Genomic DNA, 25,918 nt, shown 5'->3' on the forward strand with positions numbered 1-25,918 from the left:
CCCCCAGCCAGCCTATCACTGCCGATTGCTCATTTGTGCCCCAGGGGGACAGCCGTGTCACACAACTGTCCCCAGTACAGCGCTGCTGCCGATCGCAGCGCTGTACTGTGTAAATAGACGGCGATCACGCCGTCTAACAGTCTCCCGAGCGGCAATAGCTGCTTGGAGACTGAAGAGGGGGCAGAGCTCTTTCCCCCGAGAAGGAGATCTCCTTCAGTAGCCGGCTCCAGGACCTGACGCCAATTGGCATTAGGCGGTCCTGGGGCTGCCGCCGCCATTGGCGTGGAGCGGTCTTAGAGTAGTTAAAGAAAAACCAGAGCTGGATTAAATTAAAAGTTTGATACATACCTGGGGCTTCCTCCAGCCCATGCGCTCGGATCGCTCCCACACCGCCGTCCTCACTGCCTGCAGCTCTAGTATTGGGTCCCTGTACTCCAGCCAGTCATGCCCAGTCTGATGTAAGAGAAGTGTGCTCTTTGTATATCTCTCTAGCAGCCACTGGAGAGATACGTAGAGGGCGCACTTCTCCTGCATAGACTGGGCGTGATGACGGAAATGCAGGGACCCGGTTCCCGGAGCTGCAGGCAGCGGAGGACGGCAACATGGGAGCGATCCAGGGGGATAGGGCTGGAGGAAGCCCCAGGCAGGGCCGAGCCTGGGCGGGTGCAAGGCACCCAGGCGCCTGCCTCTGAGAGGCGCCGCCCGGCCGCCGCTCTCCCCCTGTGGCCGCCGCTCGCTCGCTCTCTCCCTCCCTCTAGCCGCCGGCGCCGCGTCAGACCTCGATCAGGCGGGCGGGCGCTAGGACCTAGCACACCGCACTGATATGCGGAAGTGACATCACTTCCGCATATAGAGCGGGTGCGCCTGGCGCCTTCTTACTGGTCGGGTTGCCCGCTGATTGAGGTCTGAAGCTGCTGCAAGGTGAGGGGGGAGCGGCGGCGGCAGAGGCAGCAGCGGCGGGAGGGGAGGGTTGGGTGCGCTCCTGTCACTACCTAAACGGGGACCCTATACCCCCTGGCTACCTATCCTGGGCACATATTACCCCCTGGCTACCTATCCTGGGCACATATTACCCCCTGGCTACCTATCCTGGGCACATATTACCCCCTGGCTACCTATCCTGGGCACATATTACCCTCTGGCTACCTATCCTGGGCACATATTACCCCCTGGCTACCTATCCTGGGCACATAATACCCCCTGGCTACCTATCCTGGGCACATAATACCCCTTGGCTACCTATCCTGGGCACATAATACCCCCTGGCTACCTATCCTGGGCACATATACCCCCTGGCTACCTATCCTGGGCACATATACCCCCTGGCTACCTATCCTGGGCACATATACCCCCTGGCTACCTATCCTGGGCACATATACCCCCTGGCTACCTATCCCGGGCACATATACCCCCTGGCTACCTATCCCGGGCACATATACCCCCTGGCTACCTATCCCGGGCACATATACCCCCTGGCTACCTATCCCGGGCACATATACCCCCTGGCTACCTATCCCGGGCACATATACCCCCTGGCTACCTATCCCGGGCACATATACCCCCTGGCTACCTATCCCGGGCACATATACCCCCTGGCTACCTATCCCAGGCACATATACCCCCTGGCTACCTATCCCGGGCACATATACCCCCTGGCTACCTATCCCGGGCACATATACCCCCTGGCTACCTATCCCGGGCACATATACCCCCTGGCTACCTATCCCGGGCACATATACCCCCTGGCTACCTATCCCGGGCACATATACCCCCTGGCTACCTATCCCGGGCACATATACCCCCTGGCTACCTATCCCGGGCACATATACCCCCTGGCTACCTATCCCGGGCACATATACCCCCTGGCTACCTATCCCGGGCACATATACCCCCTGGCTACCTATCCCGGGCACATATACCCCCTGGCTACCTATCCCGGGCACATATACCCCCTGGCTACCTATCCCGGGCACATATACCCCCTGGCTACCTATCCTGGGCACATAATACCCCTTGGCTACCTATCCTGGGCACAAATACCCCCTGGCTACCTATCCTGGGCACATATACCCCCTGGCTACCTATCCTGGGCACATATACCCCCTGGCTACCTATCCTGGGCACATATACCCCCTGGCTACCTATCCTGGGGACACTGGCTGTTTGTCGTTATGTGCATTTGCTGGTGAAAAGCAGTCTCTTGTTATGTGCATTTGCTGGTGAAAAGCAGTCTCTTGTTATGTGCATTTGCTGGTGAAAAGCAGTCTCTCGTTATGTGCATTTGCTGGTGAAAAGCAGTCTCTCGTTATGTGCATTTGCTGGTGAAAAGCAGTCTCTCGTTATGTGCATTTGCTGGTGAAAAGCAGTCTCTCGTTATGTGCATTTGCTGGTGAAAAGCAGTCTCTCGTTATGTGCATTTACATGGGGAAAAGCAGTCTCTCGTTATGTGCATTTACATGGGGAAAAGCTGTCTCTTATGTGCATTTAGTGGGGAATTTTTGTCAGTAAAAATAATCTTTTGTCAGTAAATTTTTAGGTATTTGTCAGTAAAAAATAACGTGAAAGGTTGGCAACACTGGCAGGCTGTGTGGCGCAACGGGAAAGATACAGGCAGCCCACCTTGGGCTTGGCAGGGGGGAGGAGTCGACGTCAGCGAGCGAGAGTAGGGTGGCCGCAGGCAGCCATAAATACGCAGTGTGTGACTGCGTCGCACTCGCAGAGCCTCTCAGCCTGAGTCAGTCCAGAGACTAGCAGACTCGCAGGAAGCCAAAGCCAGCCAGGAGCAAGCCCATGGAAGAGGGGTAGGAATGGGGTATCACATGCATGCGTAAAGAGGTGGAAGGTGTGGGTGTGATTAGGAAGGACATGGGTGTGGTTATGTGGTTGGGCGTGGTTAATTTAACCACTCCCATAGGCGCCAGAGAAAATCTTGCACCCAGGTGCCAGGCACCCCAGGCCCAGGCTCACCCCTGGCCCCAGGTATGTATAAAACCTTTTGATATAATTAATTTCTAGTACACTGAATACTTCTAAAGCTAAGCTGCTCCATACCTCGCACGTGTGAGTCCTGACTTGCGCATGCGCAGTACAGAGGCACCTGTTTATGGAAGCACTTCCGGAACCTCCCATGGAGTCTAGAAGGGGCATCATTTTGTATGGTGGGTGGAGAGAGGACCTGAAGCTCTGATGCAAACAATCTGCTTCATGATTATCTCCTGGCTCATCTAAATGAGTTGGTCAGCTGACCAGCACACAACTTGTGAAGAGCAAGAAAGTATAAATGAGAAATTCAGGCTTTATCAGACATCAGACAATCAAGGCGCCTCTATACGCATGATAGATGGTAAGCTCTGCTGGCGAGTGCTGCAAGGGTGTGGAAAATTTGGAGCTTCATTTGAAGCCGTTATTATTACTGCACATTATTCCATGGTTTTGTTCTGTGCTCATTAACTCTTTCAGAGCTGCAGAAGGATGAGGAGGAGCAAGAACATGAGGGCGGAGTCACAGCAACTGGAAACGGGAGCAGAGTCATCAATGATGTGAGCTTAAATCACCCCTATTATGACATTGCCCGACATGGCATTATTCACGTAGCCGGTGAGTACAGATCGTACAGGTGACAAAACTGTGATTATCTTTTTACTCTATTCTAAAAAAAAAGACAGAATTATTTTGGCAGTTGATAAAAATCGATTTGCATTAAATTTGCATAAAATTAGATTTTGACCATTCTTAGGCATTTTATAAGTACAGGCAATCAGTTTATGCAGCCGACTTTCTAACTATTGCCTTGTAATCATGCAACATAGTCTAGCCATCTTGACCGAGAATCTATTGAGTTTACAGCTGTCCCCCAATATTCATCCGGATCCACAAACCATGAGTCCACCATGCCCGTACTGTTACATTGTTCTCTCTCTCTGCCGTTTATGGCAATACAGTGTGTCTGTACAGCCCTCAGACCTCCACAATGTCACTCTAAATAAAAAGTAATGATCATGAAGGGCGACATAATTCCAGCCTGTTGATAAATAGTACAAAAGACTCCCTTCTCTGTTTTTAAGTCCGCACACATCTGTTGGCTGGAGCAGTATAAAACACACTTCCTTTTGGACTCTGGAGCGGTGGAAACTTGTGGAATCGTGCTTCACTATCTTGTAGTATGATGGATGGATCTGTGCTTGGGAGATCACTACCTGCCTGCAAACCTAGTGCCAACTGTAAAGCTTGGTGGTGGCAAAGTCCAGACCTAAATCCCATCAAACACCATTAGGATGAATTGGAATACAAACTGTTAGGGCCCTTTACACTAGGGCGTTTTACCGGCGATTTCGGCAAAACGCTCAAGCGCTAGCGCTTTTTAAAGCGCTAGTGCAATAATATTCTATGGGCCCGTTCTCACTTGGGCGATTTGCGTTAATCGCTGGTGATTAACACAAATCGGCAAACGCAAATTTGTATCCTGCACCATTTTCAGGCGATTTCCCGGCGATCGCGTTTAGTGCTATAGAAGCGCTAATCGCAATCGTGAATGGTGATTTTTATTTTTTTTTGGGGGGGGGGGGGGGGGCGTTAATTGCCAAAAATCGCCAGACCAAAACGCTAGCAAAAGCGATAGCGTTTTGCAAGTGCGAATGGGCCCTAACCCAAAACCCATCATCCATCACTACTTTCCTGCCTCACTGATGTTCTTGTCTGACTAGAAGCAAATCACCCGCGACAATGTTCTGAAATCTAACGAAAACGTCCCTTAAAAAAAAGGGGAGACTGGTATGGTGGCAAAAGAGGAGCCAACTCCAAATTATGCATATAAACGAGAAATTAAATGTAAAATTACCATATTTGGATGTTGTTTTTCTGAGTTTACTTGTTTTTTCCCATATTTCCTGATACATTTTTTTTCCTGCACGAGTTCATCCGTAGTTTGACTTTAAAGGACACCTGAAGTGAGAAGGATATGGAGGCAGCCATATTTATTTCCTGTTACACATCTCTTTGGCTGCAGTAGTGCCTGAATCCTGCACCTGAAAGAAGCATGCAACTAATCCAGTCACACTTCAGTCAGAGCATCTGATCTGCTGCATGCTTGTTCAGGGGCTGTGGCTAAATGTATTAGAAGCCGAGGATCAGCAGGACAGTCAGGCAAAGGAAATAAATATATCCCTCTCACTTCAGGTGTACTTTAAGGCTGGTTTCACACCAGGACGTTGCGTTTTAGGGGACGTTATGGTCACATAACGTGCCCCTAACGCAACGCCTGGTGCTCCCTGCTTTGGACATCAGAGTGAGCCGCGTTGTGCAGCTCACTCTGGCGTCCGTGATGCGCACTCTTGGACGCATGCGGCATCATGTAGTCCTGCCGGCCAATCGCCGCACAGAGCGGCCGCTCCAGGAAGTAAACACTGCACGTCACTGAGTGCGGTGAATATTAATTAGCCATGTGCCCGGCCGCTCTCCGCTCCTCCCCAACGTTACTGAGCATGTGCAAGCAGTCTAACGCGGCTCTGCCGCTTAGAAAGTACTTAGAAAGTACTGCATGCAGTACGTTGTCTGGTGGCGCAGCGTTACTATGTAACGCAACGTGGGCACTGTGAACAGCCCATTGATTTTTCATTGCTGTGCGGTGGGGTGCGTTACAGGCTGCTCTAACGTGCGCCTGTAATGTCCCACTGTGAAACCAGCCTAAGGAGTTTGGCACAAACAGGCCATGATTTACATCACAGGAGCCTATAGGCACAGATGTCCTGGCACCCGGGACTCCGCCCTCCAGGAACCTACAAACCCCCACCAAGCTCCACCACAAGTGTGCTGGCTGGCCTGGCTGTCGCTTCTCCCTTACTTACCTTGCCAGTCATAGGTAGCTGTGCGCCCCTTAGGCTGCATTTCCACTTGTGCGGTGCGGAATCGCCGGGAAATCACCGCACACGAAATCGCATGCGGGTGCGATTTTGCATGCGTTTTTTCCCGCGATTTCGCATAGGGTAGTAGGTGGGCGATTTTAACCATGTCACTGCCTGTGTAAATTAACATTACCTCCTATGCGAAATCGCATGCGAAATCGTGGGGAAAAACGCATGCCAAAACCGCATGCGATTTCCCTATTAGATTCATTGTATGCGATTCGCTTAGCGGTGTGCGGGGAGCGAATTCTGACGCCTCTGCCATGCAGATTTTCCCCGCACACAAAAACGCTCAGCACAACGCACAAGTGGAAACAGGCCCATCCACTTGTATTGGCTGTGCGAATCCGCATGCGGACAACGCATGCGGATTCGCTATAGTGGAAATGAGCCCTTAGTATTAGGTAGCCAGAAATACCCTCAATATTAAGTAGCTACAGGTGTCCCTGACTGAAGGGAGATCTCATCAGCAGGGCCGGTGTTGTGTCTGATTATGCTGCCTGTTGCTTTGCGCTGCCCCACAAGCGCAGTAGGAGACTGTGCAGCCACAGTTCCTATTTAATTATGCTGCTGGTGGTAAAATACTAAATATCTCCACTTCCTCACATCCTACACTCCTCAAATTTTCAGGGTAGGGAAGGGACCCCCCGAACTACCTCTATGCCAAATTGCAGCCCCCGAGCCCCGCTGGTTTCCGAGATAGGTTTCTCTAATCTATCTCCTGAACCAGCGGGGCTCGGGGGCTGCAATTTGGCATAGAGGTCGTTCGGGGGGTCCCCTCCCTACCCTGAGGATTTGAGGAGTGTAGGATGTGAGGAAGCGGAGATATTTAGCATTTTACCACCAGCAGCATAATTAACACACTGAGCATGCGTGCTACTCAGTGTGGAAGGGAGCTTCCGGGCAGCTCAGTCAGACATTACACCGGATTTGTACTCTTTACTGCCCTAGGCCACTGTCACCAGCCGCCCCCTTCAGTATAGGTAGCGAGATGACCCCTCCTCCCCTTCCCTCTAGTATAGGTAGCCTTATGACCCCCCAGTATAGGTAGCCAGATGACCCCTCCCCTCTAGTATACGTAGCCAGATGACTCCTCCCCCTTTCCCTCCAGTACTCCAGTATAGGTAGCCAGATGACTTCCTCCTTTTCCCACCCCCCTTTCAGTATAGGTAGCCAGCTCGCCTACACACCGCAGCAGCCATCAGTGTCACTCATTTCTCCACTCGTCTCCAGTGCAGAAGCTTCCTCTTCCTTACTGTCACCAATGCTGCCCAAGTCCATAGCCGCCAGCCACAATGCAAACGTGCACAGAGAGCAAGGTGGCCGATGCACAGGCGGCTAGCAGCAGAGTAACACAGTCAGGCACTCGCCTGACCTCCCTGCATTGCAGCATTTGCAAGCTTGCAAATGCTGCACCAGTTTAGCCTGCTGCTTTGGTGCCCTTCCTCCTGTGGTGCCCTAGGCCATGGCCTAGGTGGCCTTGGCCTAAATCCAGCCCTGCTCATCAGTGGAATGCCGAGAGGTCATTCACAATCCCATCAGCACTCTGCGTAGGTAAGGTGGGAGGGAGGCGCTCAGGGAGGGGAGGTGAGCCGAATTTCCATTATCAGACACCTGTAGGCACGTGCCTACCGTGCCTTCCGGCCCTGGGCACAAATGTAAATAATTTCATGAATAATAATTGTTGTTTGAAATCGGCATGTTTTGTCTTGCAGGCGATGATAATTCGGGTCGCAGAGTGGTCACGTTCAGCTGCTGCCGCCTCCCCCCGTGCCATGAGATCGATCACGTCCGTCTGCTCGAGTATGTCCCGATAATGCATCCCCACACACTGACTTGATCATGGTAGAATAGGATTTACTGAATGGTATGTGCTGTAACCTCGAGCCAATCTACACACAGTGACAGCGATCAGGGTGATACGTGAATAAACCGCCTACTGGAGCAACCTGGCTGAAATTCTGTTTCATGGGCAAAATGTTCCTGCCAAACTCCACTGCAGCCCTTTTCCTGTCCCCTCTGCATGCAGCGGGTGGGCGGGTCTATGTGACATACAAAGCAAGAAGATCATACCCCAGATTACCTTCTACAGTGTCCCTGGATTACAGTAGAAAATGATGGCAGAGACAGAGAGCATGGATGTGGGAACTCGTCCTCTGCTCCCTGCCTATTTCCTGGCAGGAGAATTGGGCGGAGCTTCCATTTGCTGCTCTTATAAGATAGGCTGGTGAGGAATATTGGAAAGGATTATTGCTAATAGTATTTAGCACCAGGAGGGGGAGCCGCTGCTACAGAACAAACTGCCTTCCTGCATGCCTACCTCATCCACATCGCCAATTCCTATGGCATGGAGTTATTACTGACTACAGCAATATGCAGATAATACCAATGACAGGCAGAGATTAGTAACGATAATGGGAATATTAATGACCTGCAAATATTAGCAACGAGCGTCAGATACCAATGACAAGCAGATATTAGTAGCAACAATCGGCAGTTGCCAATGAGATGCAGATATTAGCAAAGAGCATCCGATACCAATGACCTGCAGCTATTACATTGATTACTGGGACCAATAAAAGCGTGTGTCTGTGGAAGGGGGTTTTCAGTTTGTCGGGGGGCGGCTGGTGACAGTGGCCTTGGGCGGTTTAAAAGTACAAATCCGGCCCTGCGGATGCATCTCTGGAGGAGGAACTTTTGGGTCTAGTCTAGTTTAGGGGACCCAGCAGGAAACCTCATAGTGAGCAGTTCTCCAATCACAGCATGTCTCTACAGCACGAAGCGTTGTGATTGGCCGAATAGCGTAGGTTACTACAATCTATTAGGGCGTATATATTTTAGAGCTGAGAGGCAGTTCTGCGTTCAGATCCGCTTTAAAGCAAACCTGAAGCGAAAAAAAAAAAAAAAATTATGATGAATTGTATGTCTAGTGCAGGTAACGAATAGAACATTAGTAGCAAAGAAAATAGTCTCTAGTTTTTATTTTCAGATAAATAGCTTTTTTTAAAACCTTGCATCATTCTGTCATATTTGCAGTTTAGAAACCGCACTCTGTCTTTTAAACTATAAAACAAAGCAGTGACCCTTTGATGGTTCCTGTAGCAAATAAAACCTCATCTCAAGCTGGATCTCACTGCTTTGTGGCTGTTCAGGGCCCGTTTCCACTATCGCGAATCTGCATGCGTTTTCTGCATGCAGATTCGCACAACCAATGCAACTTAGGCCCAGCGCACACCAAACACCTCTAGCAAATCTGCAAAACTCTAGAGGTTTTTAAAGCAGATTTCAGAGCATGTTTTCTAAACATGCCTAGCGTTTTTGGAGCGTTTTTGTGGAGCAGATTTCAAAAATATGTTTCAGTAAAGCTGTTACTGAACTGCTTCTGTGACAAAAACGCCTGGAAAACCGCTCTGATCTAGCATTTTTCAGAGCTGTTTTCCACTTTCCTATACTTTAAAGAGACTCCGTAACAAAAATTGCATCCTGTTTTTTATCATCCTACAAGTTCCAAAAGCTATTCGAATGTGTTCTGGCTTACTGCAGCACTTTATACTATCACCGTCTCTGTAATAAATCAACTTATCTCTCTCTTGTCAGACTTGTCAGCCTGTGTCTGGAAGGCTGCCAAGTTCTTCAGTGTTGTGGTTCTGTGATGCATCTCCCCCATCCAGGCCCCTCTCTGCACACTGCCTGTGTATTATTTAGATTAGAGCAGCTTCTCTCTTCTCTCTTATCTTTTACAAGCTGGATAAATCATCCTCTGAGCTGGCTGGGCTGTCACATACTGAGGAATTACATACAGGCACAGCTGTCTGCACTCTGCAGGAAGAAACAGCCTGACACTTCAGTGGAAGATAGCTGCAGGGGGAAAGAAACACACAAATGATCTCTTAAGATTCAAAAGGAAGGCTGTATACAGCCTGCTTGTGTATGGATGTATTTTCTATGTGTGGACATACTGTACATCAACCTACTTCCTGTTTTGGTGGCCATTTTGTTTGTTTATAAACAAACTTTTTAAAACTGTTTTTAACCACTTTTAATGCGGCGAGGAGCGGCGAAATTGTGACAGAGGGTAATAGGAGATGTCCCCTAACGCACTGGTATGTTTACTTTTGTGCGATTTTAACAATACAGATTCTCTTTAACATTGAGGCAGAAACGCCTCAGAAATCTAAAAAAATGCTGCAGCCCCCCGAGTTTGCGTTTGTGGAAAAAACGAGCCGCTCTGGTGTGCACCATCCCATTCACTTTCATTAGCCAAGCGGTTTCCCCCCTGCAAGCGTTTTAAAAAAACGCTCCAGAACCGCTCTGGTGTGCACCAGCCCTTCATTAGCCTGCTTCCACTTGTCAGGAAAACAGAGCGTTTTTCTGTGCAGGAAAAATCTGCACAGCAGAGCCATCAGAATTCGCACACCGCAATGTAATTAATAGGAAATCCGCATGCGTTTTTGGATGCAAATTTTACTGCGAATTCACATACGTTTTCGCTTAAAATCAATGTAAAAGCACACAGGCACTGACATGGTTAAATTCACATACTTAAAAAATCACGAAAACGTACGCGAATTTGCACCGCACAAGTGGAAACGGGCTCTTAAAGAAAACCTGTAAAGAAAAAAAAAACCCTCGGGAGGGGGAAGCCTCTGGATCCTAACTAGGCTTCCCCCGTCCTCCGGCAGAAGAAGCCAAACCCGGTCCTATCCGGTCTACTGCGCAGGCGAGAGTCCTTTGCGTCTGCGCAGTAGAGTGGATAGGGTCGGGTTTGTCTATTTCCACCTTACCCGAAGGAAGAGACGCTAGTGCGCCTGCGCAGGTTTGCGGTAGGTAAATATTACTCGCGCAGGCACACCCTTGTCAGGATTTGTGGTGGGACTTTCGGGGGAGCCAGCGCTGGATTCCCCCAAGCTACAGAGAAGGAGGAAGGTCATTAGGACCCTGAGGCTTCCCCCTGCTGAGGTAAGAATCCCCCAGAGTGTTTTTTTTTGTTTTTGTTTTTTCTCTGTTTGAGCTGGTGCACACCGAGCGGGTTTGTTGGCGTTTTTTACAGCCGCTTGGAGCTGCGGATACGCTTGGTTAATGTATCTCAATGGGGTGGTTCACACCAGAGCGGGAGGCGTTTTGCTGAAACGCATACTCCCGGGGTGAGGCATTTTTTGGATTGCGGAGGCGTTTCTGCCTCCAATGTAAAGTATAGGAAAAACTCAAACCGCTCTGAAAACGGCAGTTCAGAGCAGTTTTGCCAGGCGTTTTTGTTACAGAAGCTGTTCAGTAATAGCTTTACTGTAACAATATATGAAATTTACTACACCAAAAACGCTTCACAAAACCGCAAAATGCTAGCTGAAACGCTACAGAAAAATAAAAAAAAGTGTTTCAAAATCTGCTAGCATTTTGCAGATCTGCAGGCGGGTTTTGGTGTGCACCGGACCTTACAGGTCTCTAAGCTCTTCAGCAAACAGGACTGTTTACCCAGTGGGTTAATAGTTTAGAGAAGCTCTTTTGCATAGCTAACTAAAGGTTTTTTTTGTTTGTTTGTTTTTGGGTTTTTTTTATACTCTTCCTGCACTGGAAGACAATATGAGTCTCTTTTCTGTGAGAATAATGCTGTACTACACATACAGTTTATCTCATAAGTTTATTTTCCCTTAAGATTTGCTTTAATTTTCTTAGCTGAGTCTGGAAAGTTGGCACTTTGAACAATCGTTGGACTCTTCCTGCTGTCAGTAGAATAAATATCCACATTTCATATTAAAGGTCAGCCTGCGTGTTACAGGCCTGCATATCTTCCCGGTAAAGACTTTATGTGCGGCAGATTGCAGTCTGAGGCTCCCGGTATGTCCCCTGTGCACCTTGATGACTTTCGTCTCAGGAAAACGTCACCCCGTCAGGTATTATTGACAGGAATTGTGTTTCGGGATCCTAAGCCCTTGTAGAGCCTTGCAGCCTCGACCTGTTCCTGCAAATTGAGCACGTGGGAATTAACAGCCCCGAATGAACTCCGAGTGGTTTATTAAAAAAAGTAAGATTTTGATTTTGTTAGATGTTAAGACTTCCATCTGCTAATGACAAGCAGCAGACGAGTGTTTCGGGCGACATCCGTCTCGGTGTCAATTAGGGCCGCGTTGTTATTAGTCGTACGGCGGCTGCAGGCAAGGCACCGGCAAGCTAATTAGCTGATCTTTATACAGTATAACATTTAAGATGCTAATTAATGGGAAAGTTTTGACAGGCTAAGGAAAAAAACTACCAAACACGTATTTAGAATTTTTAATTTGTTACCTGAAAATAAGAAGGTTCTTTCCTCAGTCTTAATATTTGAGCCATATTTGGAATAGGACATTTTGTATTGCACAATCAGATCTCTCTGTCTGTGGGGTGGTGAAATCCGCTCTCCTGATCCAGCGATGATGGGTAGATTCGGCCAAGAAACAAATCTCTCTCTGATCGAATCTGATTAGAAAGAGATCTGTTGGCTACCCATACCCTGCAGGCCGATTTCTGATCAATTTCATGCTGAAATCTCTCAGGAATCAGCCGCGTCTGCTGCATCTGCCACTGCCCCCCTAGTGTATAAATGTGCCACCCCTCCCTGTGTGTGCAGTTATATATTATACAACGTGTATAGCTCTAATGGCAGAGCAGGAAATTCTGAAGACAGATGGGCACCGCAAGGTGGGGGACACAGGACAGGTAATGTATAAATGCACACACAGCATGTTTATATGCTGGGGGGGGGGGGGCAATGCTGGGGGTTTCGTCGCTCATCACGGTATCACGAAACAGATTTTTTGTTATGGTGATTTTTTTTTTTGTTTTTTTTGTTTTTTTTTATTTCAAATATTGTCCTCAATTCACTAAGATCACGCTGGTGATAATAAGGCAAGAGAAAACTTACCACCGCACACCCATTGGTATTTTCAGTGTAAAAAGGAATACTTAAAGGGGTTATTTCGCGAAAAAAGTAGGCAGTTAAAAAATGTGACAGATGACAGGTTTTGGGCCAGTCCATCTTTTTAAGGGGGATTCTCAGGGCTTTCTTTGTTTTCAACAGCATTTCCTGAACAGCAGTTGCAAAATCTAACTGACATAATAGTGTGCAAGTGATTAGGGAGGCCGGCTGGTATCTTGCTATTTTGGCAGTTAAACTGCTGTTCAGGAAATGCTGTTGAAAACAAAGAAAGCCCTGAGAATCCCCCTTAAAAAGATGGACTGGACCAAAACCTGTCATCTGTCACATTTTTTAACTGCCTACTTTTTTCGCGAAAGAACCCCTTTAAGTGAAAAAAAATGATTTTTACTCACCCGGGGCATCCCTCAGCCCCCTGAAGCTGTATGGTGCCCTCGCAGCCCCGCTCTGATCGTCCTGTCCTCGCCGGCGGCTATTACGGGTTCGGCGACAGCCATATATACGCTATAGCAGCATAAAGGGTGATATAGCGGCTGGGAACGCGGAGAATCACCCGTGTTCCCAGCCTGTCGGCGGCTGTCGCCGAACCCGGAAGTAGCCGCCGGCGGGGACAGGACGATCGGAGCGGGGCTGCGAGGGCACCATACAGCTTCAGGGGGCTGAGGGATGCCCCGGGTGAGTAAAAATCTTTTTTTTTTTTTTCACTGAAGTATTCCTTTAATTCACTAAAGAAGCTTGCCTTATTAAGGTGTAGTGATACCTTTTCACAGTGAGAGTTATCTTATCACTTCAGTCCTTAAATTACCTCCTCTATGGTTATTTTCACATGCAGTTAATTAACAGCTTGTCCTTAACTTTGGAATTCTGGAGTTATTTTGAGGATTGAAGAGTAAACTTAAAGAGGAACTGTAACATAAAAATATCCCCTGGGGGGTACTCACCTCGGGTGGGGGAAGCCTCCGGATCCTAATGAGGCTTCCCACGCCGTCCTCCATCCGTCAGGGGTCTCGCTGCAGCCCTCCGTGGAGTCCGGGCAGCGGTGACGTCATTATTTACCTTCCTGGCTCCTGCGCAGGCGCTCTGACGGCTGTCGGCTCCGAACTACACGGAAATACCCGATCGCCGTCGGGTCCGCTCTACTGCGCAGGCGCAAGTTTCCTGCGCCTGCGCAGTAGAGCGGACCCGAATGAGATCGGGTATTTCCGTGTAGTTCGGAATGGAAAGCCGCCACAGCGCCCCCGCTGGAGCCAGCAAAGGTAAATATTGAAATGACAGTCGGCACAGTCGCCGGCTGTTCGGAGGGCTGCGGAGAGACCCCCGTGGGACAGAGGACGGCGTGGGAAGCCTCATTAGGATCCGGAGGCTTCCCCCACCCGAGGTGAGTACCCCCCAGGGGATGTTTTGAATGTTACAGAGTCTCTTTAAAGACTGAAGAGTTAACATTAGGTTTGCCTGAGGTAAAATGTTTCCTGAATACTACATGCCTTATCACCATGGTGATAGCTCTAGACACAGCTCAGAAACATTATTAAAGACAGGAAATAAGCTTAGTGAATTGAGGCCATCTTTTAGTCCTAAAATGTGAAACACTGTCAATCTACTTTTTTAATCCCATTCCCAGCCTCTCTGACGTTCTCTCTCCACTGTAAATCCTATCTTGAGTTTCCAGCATTCTCGGTTGCACCCCATATGTCCTCTGATCTTGAGCGTTTGTCAGCCATCATGGGGGATGCAGGGCTGTCACTGGGTGTGTATACCTCCCAACTTTTTGAGATGAGAAAGAGGGACACTTAAGCCATGCCCCTGCCCCGCCCCTGATCACGCCCCCGTCACACTTCTAATCACGCATACCATAAAGATTTCATAAGAAAAATGTTGTTTTATAATTCAAACCACACTGGTCCTTTCTATCCTGGTTCATTTTCCTTCATATTAACATTTTAAAATTAGTAATATATCAATTTATAGGATGGGAATAAAGTTTAGAGTCAATCACATTTTTTTAGTAGAGAAATACATATATTTACATAGAAAGGGACAAAGTCCTGAAAGAGGGACAAATGAGGAGGAAAGAGGGACAGGGCTCACAAAGAGAGGGACAGTTGGGAGCTATGGGTGTTGGTGTGGCCTAGCAACTCTGATAATACAGACAAGTTACCAAATGGAATGTCGATCTTTGTTTGTTGTCAATAACCTGTCCTTGTTCTTAATCTTTTCTTCGCAGATACCTAAAATATACATTAGATCAATATGTGGAGAATGATTACACGGTCGTCTATTTCCACTACGGCCTAAACAGTCGCAACAAGCCGTCCCTCAGCTGGCTGCAGAGCGCCTATAAGGCATTCGACAGGAAGTACGTTAGTTATATAAAGTGTGTGTCTGTCTGTGTTGTAGCCACACATATTATGGGTGGGAGGCGTCATGGGGCCCAGCCCTGCAGAGCAAATATTATAGGTGTAGGGGAGTCATGGCACCTCCCCTGAAGAGCAGATGTTTTGTTGGCCACATATATTATGGGTGTGTGGGAGTCATGGCACCTCCCCTGAAGAGCAGATGTTGTGTTGGCCACACATATTATGGGTGTGGGGGAGTCATGGCACCTCCCCTGAAGAGCAGATGTTGTGTTGGCCACACATATTATGGGTGTGGGGGAGTCATGGCACCTCCCCTGGAGAGCAGATGTTGTGTTGGCCACACATATTATGGGTGTGGGGGAGTCATGGCACCTCCCCTGAAGAGCAGATGTTGTGTTGGCCACATATATTATGGGTGTAGGGGAGTCATGGCACCTCCCCTGAAGAGCAGATGTTGTGTTGGCCACACATATTATGGGTGTGGGGGAGTCATGGCACCTCACCTGGAGAGCAGATGTTGTGTTGGCCACACATATTATGGGTGTGGGGGAGTCATGGTACCTCCCCTGAAGAGCAGATGTTTTGTTAGTCACACATATGGGTGTGGGGGAGTCATGGCACCTCCCCTGAAGAGCAGATGTTTTGTTGGCCACATATATTATGGGTGGAGTCATGCAGGCTACCTGTGCCATTTCTGAATTGTGGTCACTATGATCCTGTGTTCTCTCCTCCAATCTGTGCGGTTTGCTGTGCAGGAAAAATCTGCACAGCAGAGCCATCAGAATTCACACACAGCAAGGTGGTGTGCCCATTCGCATGCAATGTAATTAATAGGAAATTCACATGCGTTTTCACTATGCGAATTTTCCATGCGTTTCCATTCGCGTACGTTTTCACCTAAAATCAATGTAAAAGCACACAGACACAGACACAGAAATATGCAAAAACGTACGTGAATTCGCAGTACAATTAGCGTACGAATTTGCATCTGCATGCAAATGAGTTTTTGCGTTTTCCGCAACGAGTTTGCACCGCACAAGTGGAAATGGGCAATACCGGTTGCCTGGCTATCCTACTGTTCCTCTGCCTCTAATACCTTTAGCCATAGCCCCTGAACAAGCATGCAGCAGATCAGGTGTTTCTGACATTATCAGATCTGACAAGATTAGCTGCATGTTTGTTTCTGGTGTTATTCAGACACTACTGCCGCCAAATAGATTAGCAGGACTGCCTGGCAAGTGGTATTGTTTAAAAGGAAATATATATGGCAGCCTTCATATTCTTCTCACTTCAGTTGCCCTTTAAGGCCAGACTTGTTACTTCATTGTTCCCCTTAGGGTACGTACAGACATACGATAACGATCGTTCGTTCTGAACGACGAACGATGTTAAAGGAGGTATCGGCCGATGATCGTTTGAATAAAGGCTACTTTGAACATCGTTCGTGTACGAACGATCTTGGAAGGAGCGTTGCGTGCGCAACATGATGTATAAACTGATTTCAAACACAAGTGTCAAAAAGAACTGTTTGAGCATGTGCAAAGCTTTGAGAACGAACGATCAACGACCGATCGTTGTGTAGACATTACTTTTTGAACGATGGTCGTTGGAAAAGATCTGGCAGAATGGATCGTTCTTTACCAACGACATATCTTGTTGGTCGGTCGTTTTAATGATCGTTTGTGCACTTTTTACGAACGATCGTTGGGCAATGCCGTCGGTAACAATCGTTTTAAACGACTATAGTCGCATGTCTGTACGCACCCTTATTCCAGAGGCAGGGAACACACTTAGCAGAATTGCATACGTTTTCCCCATAGCATATAGTGGAAAACACATGTGGTTCTGCTAAGTGTGTTCCCTGCCAGAGACTCTCTATAGATCTGCTGTGTGGGCCGCCCCCTGTATTTCACCGTCCCCATCTGAGAGGTGGGAGCGTCCTGAGATGACTCGCACACCACGCGGGCCCGACCGGCACTCCTTTCATCTTATCGGGCTACAGCGTTATTAAGAAGCGCAGCAATTTCCCCGCAAGTCTTTGATGGGCTCTCCGGCTGTTGTGTGACAATTCCGCTGCCGCGACACAGTGATCACAGGCCTGAGGGACATCAGAGACGGGGGACAAATTACCCCGATAATGTCACAGTGATGTGGGGACCGCGCGTCTCAGATGTGCGCTCTTCAAAGGGATGTGAGAATGGAGGCCGGTGTGACTGGTGTGATGGCGGAGGCCCAGAGCCTGGCTCTATAATATTATTATTATTATTATTCTATCCGCAGAGCTGTAGAGGGATCAGGCTGACCCTTGTGCATGTGAATCCTGACCTGCTTCATGCAGGCCCCACCCCCTTTTCATCTTTGAGGCTGGTTTCACATTGCAAACTGGTGGTAGTGTAGCGCGCCCACCGCATCACACCGCCAAAAACACGCCTTCAGGGAACACAACGTTAGTATACAGTGGGCTTGATTCACTAACCAGCGCTAAGTATTAGCGCCAGTGTGAAAAGCCACTCAGTACCCGAAATGTAGCTTTGCGGGCAGTAATAGCCGTGCAAAGCTACATCGCGCACAGCCCATTGCAGCTGGTAATAGTGCGCGGTGCGACAATAACGATAACGTCGCACCCACTGCCCTGTAAGCATCGGACGAAAACGGCGCATTGGGTGCCCCCGAAGTGGTGCACTGATGCGCTGTTTCGGGGGGACCCGATACGCCGTATTCATTGCACCGGGTGCGACGTTTACAGGGCAGCGGGTGTATGACGTTATCGTCGCACCGCGCACTAGTACCGGCTGCGCGCGCACTGCAATGGGCTGTGCGTGATGTGTGGGCGCAAACCACTTAACTCCGTGGTTTGCGCCCACTAGATCTTAAAGCAATTTAACCAGCTTAGCGCTGGTTAGTGAATCAGGGCCAGTGTTCCCTGTCTGGCCACCAGCCAAGCAGGAAGTCCAAGTTCTTGCGGTCACTTCCTGCCTCGGGTATTCGGAAGCATATTGTAAAAACACATTTCTGCGCATGCGCGCCGCGACGTCAACTTTCTTAAAAGCCTCAATTATCATGACTTCTGGGCCGACGCAGATCGCCACGGGTTCCACACGGTAATGTAGTTCTGCGCTAGCGTTAGATTAGGCACTTCTGGAACAGCGTACCGCAACGTGGGAAGTAAGAACTTCCCCATTGGATTACATTAGGCTGTGGGAGCAGTGTGGCAATTTGCCACACCGCCCCAGTGTGAAAGAGCTCTAAAAGACAACTGAAGTGAGAAGAATATGGGGGCTGCCATATTTATTTCATTTTTAACAATACCAGTTGCCTGGCAACCCTGCTGATCTCTTTGACTGCAGTAGTGTCTGAATCACACACCTGAAACAAATCTGCTGCACGCAGCTAATCCAGTCACACTTCAGTCGGAGCATCTGATCTGCTGCATGCTTATTCAGGGTCTATGGCTAAAAGTATTAGAGGCAGAGAATCGGCAGGGCTGGCAACTGGTATTGCTTAAAGGGACCCTGAACACAAAAAATAAACAGAATCTGTACTTACCTGGGGCTTCCTCTAGCCCCTCGTAGCCCGCGAGGTCCCTCGACGTCCTCTGGGTCCCCTCCGTGGTCCCGCTGGCGTCTCTGTTAACCCGGCAACTTTGGGCAATAGTCGCATGTACAGTTCTTGAAAAACTGAAACGTGCAGGATGCTATCGGCGACGGGCACGTGATTGCGTGGGGGGAGTGGATGGGCGGCTCATGAGCGATTTCAGCCGAGCCGCCCCCCCTCCCCAACACACACATTCACTGTCAAATCAGTACATTTGCATTTAGTATGTACATCCTGCACATAACTGTCCCAATAACTCTCATATCCCTGCATGAGTAATCAGCAGCACAAAGCAGGATGCATTGCAACTTGACAAGAATAAGAATAGAAGTACAAAGCCAGCACATTTCTCACAGTGTTGGTGTAAATCGATGAAAGCATGTCCAGAATTGTTACAAATGGGGCCCAGATCAATCATGTAAGCATTTGTATTAGGCTGGGTGCACACTTGGCGGTGCAGAAAATGTAGCGTTTTGATGCATATGCGTTTGTGCATTTTATGTGCATTTTCTGTGTATTTGGTTTTTTTTTCCCCGCACATGCGTTTTTCTTGCGTTTTGCATGCATTTTAATGCGTTTGCGGTTTGCATATACAAAACGCAAAATGTGTTATGTATGTGGGTTTTTTTTTTGTTTTTTTCCTTTATGCGTTTTACACATATCACTCACTAGGTCAATAGAAAACAGCAATACATCATCAAACTTTTTTTTTAAAGAAAATTACATATAAAAACGCATGCAAAATGTATATAAAACGCAATACCGTTGCGTTACCATTGACTTTCATTATGTGCATTTTTGAAAAATATGAAACAAAATATGAAACAACCAGAGTTTTTAAAAAACGCACATTGCAGAATGCAAGTATATGCGTTTTTCATGCGGCCCATTGACTTGCATTATGTGTGTTTTCGCCGCTGCTAGCGTAGCTGCCTAGTGTGTTGCCTGCCTTAGGGCTCTTACACATCTGTGAATGCGTGCAGGAGCCGTTCTCCTGCACGCGTTATGGCCTGCGGCGTGTCGTCGGGATGCTGCGCTGTGACACAATCAGCGGCGGTAGTAATGAATTCACCCGACGGGAAAACGCCGGCTCCCAATGATTAAAAGCTCCCGGGTGCTTCAAACCGCAACGCATGAAAACACAACGTCGGGTGTGAAAGGTAAAAGGAGTCTGTGGACTTTCATTTTACAATACAATACAATACAATAACATTTCTATAGCGCTTTTCTCCCATAGGACTCAAAGCGCTTAGGCTCTCTCAGATTCAGTAATTAGTAGGATGAAGTATTCACACAACAAAAGTTATATTTCTGCAAATGCCAAACTGAACAGGTGGGTTTTCAGTCTGGATTTAAACACGTCCAGGGATGGAGCTGTCCTGATCTGTTGAGGTAAGGAGTTCCAAAACGTAGGGGCAGCATGACAGAAGGCTCTGGACCAAAAGTTTCCAAGTGGACTCTGGGTATGACTAGATTATTAGAACCTGTTGATCTGAGAATGCGGGGATTGCTACGCAGCTGCAACATATCTTTCATGTATCCAGGGCCTAAATTATTCAGGGATTTAAATGTCAGTAGGCCGATCTTGAATAGGACCCTCCATTCTATAGGTAGCCAGTGAAGGGAGTGCAGGACTGGCGTTATGTGGCAGTGACGGGGTTGGTTGGTTAGCAGTCTGGCAGCAGTATTCTGTATCAGCTGTAGTCGGTACAAGACCTTTTTTGGAAGGCCAGTGTAGAGAGCATTGCAGTAGTCCAGTCGGGATGTGATGAAGGCGTGGACTAAGGTTGGCAGATCTTCTGGGGGTATGAGGTGCTTGATTTTTGCAATGTTCTTCAGGTGAAAATAGGATGATTTCACCACAGCAGAGATTTGAGTTCTGAAGTTTAAATCCAAATCAATTAGAACTCCCAGGCTACGCACATGATCAGAGCTGCGCAGATCCGTGCCTCCTATTCCCAGTGGTGAAGACTGCAAGTTAAGTTGTTTTGTTATCATGCTCTGCCCTCCTATCAGAAGGACTTCAGTTTTGTCTGCATTTAGTTTCAGCCAGTTGTCATTCATCCATTGCTGTAGTTCACGTAAGCAGGCGTTTATAGTTAGAGTTGGGTCTGTCACACCAGGCTTGAAGGAAAGATATAGTTGGGTGTCGTCTGCATAGCAGTGGTATGTCAGGCCATGTTTTTGGATTAGTTTTCCCAGCGGTAACATGTAAATCGTGAAAAGCAGGGGAGAGAGGATTGAGCCCTGGGGCACCCCATACTTAAGTGATACAGGGGTGGACAGGAAGGGCCCCATAGACACTTTGTGGGTTCTGCCACTCAAGAAGGATTGGAACCACTGAAGAACTATGCCATCAATGCCGCATTATTCCTGTAGCCTGTTTATCAAGATGTCATGGTCAACTGTATCAAAGGCTGCAGAAAGGTCTAGCAGTATGAGGATGGAGCACTCTCCTCTGTCTCTTGCCATGAGCAGGTGGTTGCATATTTGGATGAGGGCAGTTTCAGTGCTGTGGTGTTTCCTGAAGCCAGACTGGAATGGGTCGTAACTGTTGTTTTGTAGGATTTTGGCTTCTAGCTGGAGGTAAACAGCTTTTTCAATTAGCTTGCCCAGAAAGGGGAGGTTAGAGACAGGTCTGTAGCTGGTCATTGCATCTGGGTCGAGGGAGGGTTTTTTGAGGAGAGGCCTGATGATTGCTTCCTTCAGTAAAGCAGGAAATATCCCTGATTTTACGGAACAGTTAACAATTTTTAGGAATACCGGTACGAACAGGTCGGGGCAGTTCAACATGAACTGTGTTGGGCCAGGATCTAGGTCACAGGTAGTTAGGCGGACGTGAAGGAGGATGCTTGATGTGACTTCTTCATCAATTTCTTTGAAGTTTGACCAAGGTGTTACATTGTCTCTGCTAATGGTCTTCGGCGCTATATTAGGCTCAGATGCTGTAAGTTGGATGGCGGACCTTATAGCGGAGACTTTGTCTGTGAAGAAATGGGCAAATTGGTCACAGAGGTCCTTTGAAGACTCGATGTTAAGTTTTTGACATGCCGGGTTGCAGAGTTTTTCCACTGTGCGGAACAGTTGGGCTGGTTTGTTAACTGCATTTGCAATCTCTTGTGATAGAAAGGATGATTTTTTTCCCGTGATTACCTTTTGGTAGCTCTTCAAGTGGAGGATTGTCAGGGGCCTGAACGGAGAAACAGGGTTTGACCACAGTTTGCAGCATACAGACACTGGAACCAGGAATTAAGGTGCAAAAATAATGTTTTATTGCAAATGCAATAATGCAAGCATACATACAAGCGTGAATGTAAATACCATACCATATATGCACAGCACACAATATATACACAAATAACCCGGGAAGCAGTGACAAAATATATAACCCCTAACTATCTAACTATCTATTTACAAACGGTGTGCACGAGATATATATGTACAAGCAATTATATACAACAACGCGGTATCAAAAGGAGCAGGCAAAGACAGGTCAAAACGGAATAAAGTCAGCAACAGGTAATCAGATACATACAAGGTACAGAGGAGTAAGCATAAGCAGAGTCAGGACAAGCAGAGGTTCAGTAGCAGATAATCAGATCACAGGGCAGGGTGCAAGAAACCAGGTATCAGGAACAGGGGTGACCAGAGACTCAGACCTGTAACAAGGAAAACTGGCAATGACTTGCAGGAAGAGGCAGACTTATATAGTCCATGTAATAGGAAGCAGCTGGTGGTAGTTGATCAGAGACACATTAGAGGCCTCTGCAGGCCATACAAAGAACTGCAAGTCCTTAGATGCAATGATAAGCCACCTGCTGGTGGATAGTGGAAGTCCAGGGCAGTCCAACTCAATACCACCACCAGCAGGCAAGAGATGATACCACAAGAATCGTAACAAGGATTAAGGCATGTTTGTCTTCTGGGGACTGAGATTTGCGCCACAGTCTCTCAAGTTTTCGGCCTTGTCTTTTCAGCTCTTTTATAGCGTTATCAAACCACTGTGCATGATGGTGTGGAGTAAGATATTTGGTGCGCAGAGGAGCAATGGTCTCAAAGGTGGAGGACACACATTTGTTGTATTTAAACACCAGAGTATCAGGGTCCAAGCTGGAGTCAGTCAATTCATCAAAGCTAAGGTTATCTCGGATATGTTGAGGTGTTAGCCCTTTTAAGTGGCGATATTTTATTTGATTCTTGACCTGGTGTTTGACAGCTGGTATTGAGAGGGAGAAGTGGATAGTGTGATGGTCTGTCCAGGCAACAGGATTAATTTCCACATTGGCTATTGACAGCCCAGTATGGAATATAAGGTCCAGAGTGTGGCCTTTCCAGTGAGTAGCAGAGCTGATTGATTGGAGGAAGCCCAGTTCATGTAAGGCACGAGGTAGCTCTATTCCAAGTTTTGAAGAGGAGTCATCCACCCATGTATTGAAATCTCCAAGAACAATCCATCTGGGGTGTTCCAGTGTTAGGTTGCATAGGAGGTCTACAAGTTCCTTAAAGGGAAGGTTCGGGGAGGGCTGTAAAAAAATAAAAATCAAAATCCACTTACCTGGGGCTTCCTCCAGCCCGTGGCAGGCAGGAGGTGCCCTCGCCGCCGCTCCGCAGGCTCCCGGTGGCCTCCGGTGGCCGACCCGACCAGGCCGGCTGCCAGGTCGGGCTCTTCTGCGCTCCAAATGCCGGCACTTCTGCGTCCCACGCGGACGCGCTGACGTCATCGGACGTCCGCCGGGCTGTACTGCGCATGCGCAGAACTACTGCGCCTGCGCAGTACAGCCCGGCGGACGTCCGATGACGTCAGCGCGTCCGCGTGGGACGCAGAAGTGCCGGCATTTGGAGCGCAGAAGAGCCCGACCTGGCAGCCGGCCTGGCCAGGTCGGGTCGGCCACCGGGAGCCTGCGGAGCGGCGGCGAGGGCACCTCCTGCCTGCCACGGGCTGGAGGAAGCCCCAGGTAAGTGGATTTTTATTTTTATTTTTTTACAGCCCTCCCCGAACCTTCCCTTTAAGGAAGTCTGAGTGTTTTTCTGGTGGGCGGTAGATCAGCAATATGTTAATGTTTTTCTCAGCTGAAAGTTGCACCCCCAAGCATTCAAACGAGTTGGTAGGACCTACAGTAAGTGGTCTGATTTTCAAAGCTGATCTAAAGCAAAGTGCAACCCCTCCTCCCCTGCGTTCTTTCCTGTTGCAGTATATCACGGAATAGTTTGTTGGCACGGCAGCCTCCAGGGTGGGGCCAACTGGTTCAGAAAGCCAGGTTTCAGTCAGGCAGGCCAGATCAGAAGACTCTATTAGATCATGTATGATTGCTGTTTTGTTGTTTATCGATCTGACATTACAGAGGACAGCCTTGATGGGGCTACCCTGGGAGCTAGGGTCTGAGATTGATGACTCCAAGACAGAACAGTCTCCAGATGTGTGGCTGTCATCTCTGCAGGATTGTGCTGGAGCTATTAGGGTTGTTGGCTGGGTGTACTCTGTAGATTTTGTCACAGAGTTATTTTGGTTCTGCGGTGAAGAATATCTTTTCCCACGTCCTCTCGAGCCTCTTTGTCTTTCTGAAGATTCCAACAGACTTCAGTAGAATTATTGTGGATTTGTCAATTGGATAGTTATTTCTTGGTTGGTATACAGCTAGAAGTCTCTCTGCTGAATATTGATGTTTACACATTAGGATGGACAAGAGACAGCTCAGGGCTCCTGCTGAGATAGGTCCTATTTAGAGTCAAGGTGTGAACGTTGTCAGCTGTGGCTGGTATCCTGCAGAGATCAAAGGGCCTGTATAGACTGAATTGTCCTTACACAGAGATGTATGGATGGACAGCATGAATTTGAAAACACAGTTCTTTGTTTAGGAATTTGAAGATATAATGTATAATATATGTAGAAAAATATAGTCTATTGAGCATAGATGCTGTAGATAATCGATGAAAGTTACTCATAGGATGGGAGAGGGCAGGCACAAAGAGGCAGAAACCTTGGTTAATGCAAAGTTTTGACTTTTTGCGTTAAAACGCACAAAACGGGTTCAGATGTGAAAGAGCCCTTAACTACCTGAAGACCAACTGCGTCACGCCAATGGGCGTAACCGCGGTGGCAGCCCAAGGACTGCCTAACGCCAATTGGCGTCAAGTCCTGGGTCTGGCTTTTGCAGGAGATCACGCGCTCATCTCCACTTGGCCGTCTATTAGCATAGTACAGCGCTGCAATCTATAGCAGCGCTGTACCGGGGACAGCCGTGTGACATGGCTGTCCCCATGGGACACAGGAGAGAGATCGGCCTTCATAGGCTGAAGCCTATAACAGCCGATCACCGTAATTGGCTGGCTGGGGGGAGGGAGGGAGGTAAAATAAATAAATACGTAAATTTAATACAAAAAAAAAACCAAATATTTTCACAAAAAAACAAAATAAACACGGGGGTGGGGGGGAATCAGACGCCACCAGCAGAAAGCTCTGTTGGTGGGGAGAAAAGGGGGGGTGATCACTTGTGTGCTGAGTTGTGCTGCCCTCAGCGAGCCCTTAAACCTGCCGTGGCCAATTAAGCAAAAAATGGCCTGGTCTTTAGGGGGGGGGTTTAAAACTGTGGTTCTCAAGTGGTTCATGATATTTAATAATTTAATAATAATAATACTGATGTCATGCCTTGTGTGACACTGAGTTTCGTGATTGCTCTCAGTAGCCCTGGATCTCAGGGGGAAAAAAAAGTGAACTTCTAAATAATGCAACAATTTTAATCTGCTCCCCGAGTCCCTGACCTCAGTTGTCTAGGACATGGCACCCTAGGCTCCTGCCTAGCTTGTCTATGTCTTAGCATGGCCTGACCTGTAAGTCCTTCTCCCTCACACTGGACCTGGATAAAGCAATTCCCCCTGCCTCAAGCAATACAAAACTGAAAGGGAAATGGAGAATTAACTTTTGTTTTCTGTTTCAGATACAAGAAGAACCTGAAGGCCCTGTATGTGGTGCATCCAACTAACTTCATCAAAGTTCTCTGGAAGATATTTAAGCCAGTTATAAGGTGAGTGTCACACTGCCTGGCTTACTGGGGGCATTTTGCGCTTTTATTTTTTAGCGCTGGTGACTTTGGAAAGCATCCTAAATACCTTGTGCAATGAATCCTTATGGGATAGTTCATAGCGTATTTAGTCTGCTT

At 48.0% G+C, this 25,918-nt stretch overlaps 2 protein-coding genes across 3 annotated transcripts in view; one reads left to right on the forward strand and one right to left on the reverse strand.

Moving 5' to 3' along the window:
* The window catches only part of PHF21B (PHD finger protein 21B), a 553,372-nt gene that overhangs the window by 291,242 nt on the left and 236,212 nt on the right, over window positions 1-25,918 (reverse strand). The gene's annotated exons all lie outside the window — the stretch shown is intronic.
* The window catches only part of LOC137560789 (uncharacterized), a 308,947-nt gene that overhangs the window by 237,670 nt on the left and 45,359 nt on the right, over window positions 1-25,918 (forward strand). The window contains exons 14-17 of the mRNA XM_068271931.1: window positions 3,460-3,597; window positions 7,616-7,703; window positions 15,035-15,166; window positions 25,697-25,783. Coding sequence (XP_068128032.1) covers window positions 3,460-3,597; window positions 7,616-7,703; window positions 15,035-15,166; window positions 25,697-25,783 — 445 coding nt within the window. The remainder of the gene's footprint in view (window positions 1-3,459; window positions 3,598-7,615; window positions 7,704-15,034; window positions 15,167-25,696; window positions 25,784-25,918) is intronic.

This window comes from Hyperolius riggenbachi, chromosome 3 (genome assembly GCF_040937935.1).
Source record: "Hyperolius riggenbachi isolate aHypRig1 chromosome 3, aHypRig1.pri, whole genome shotgun sequence".
Classification (NCBI taxonomy): Eukaryota; Metazoa; Chordata; class Amphibia; order Anura; family Hyperoliidae; genus Hyperolius; species Hyperolius riggenbachi.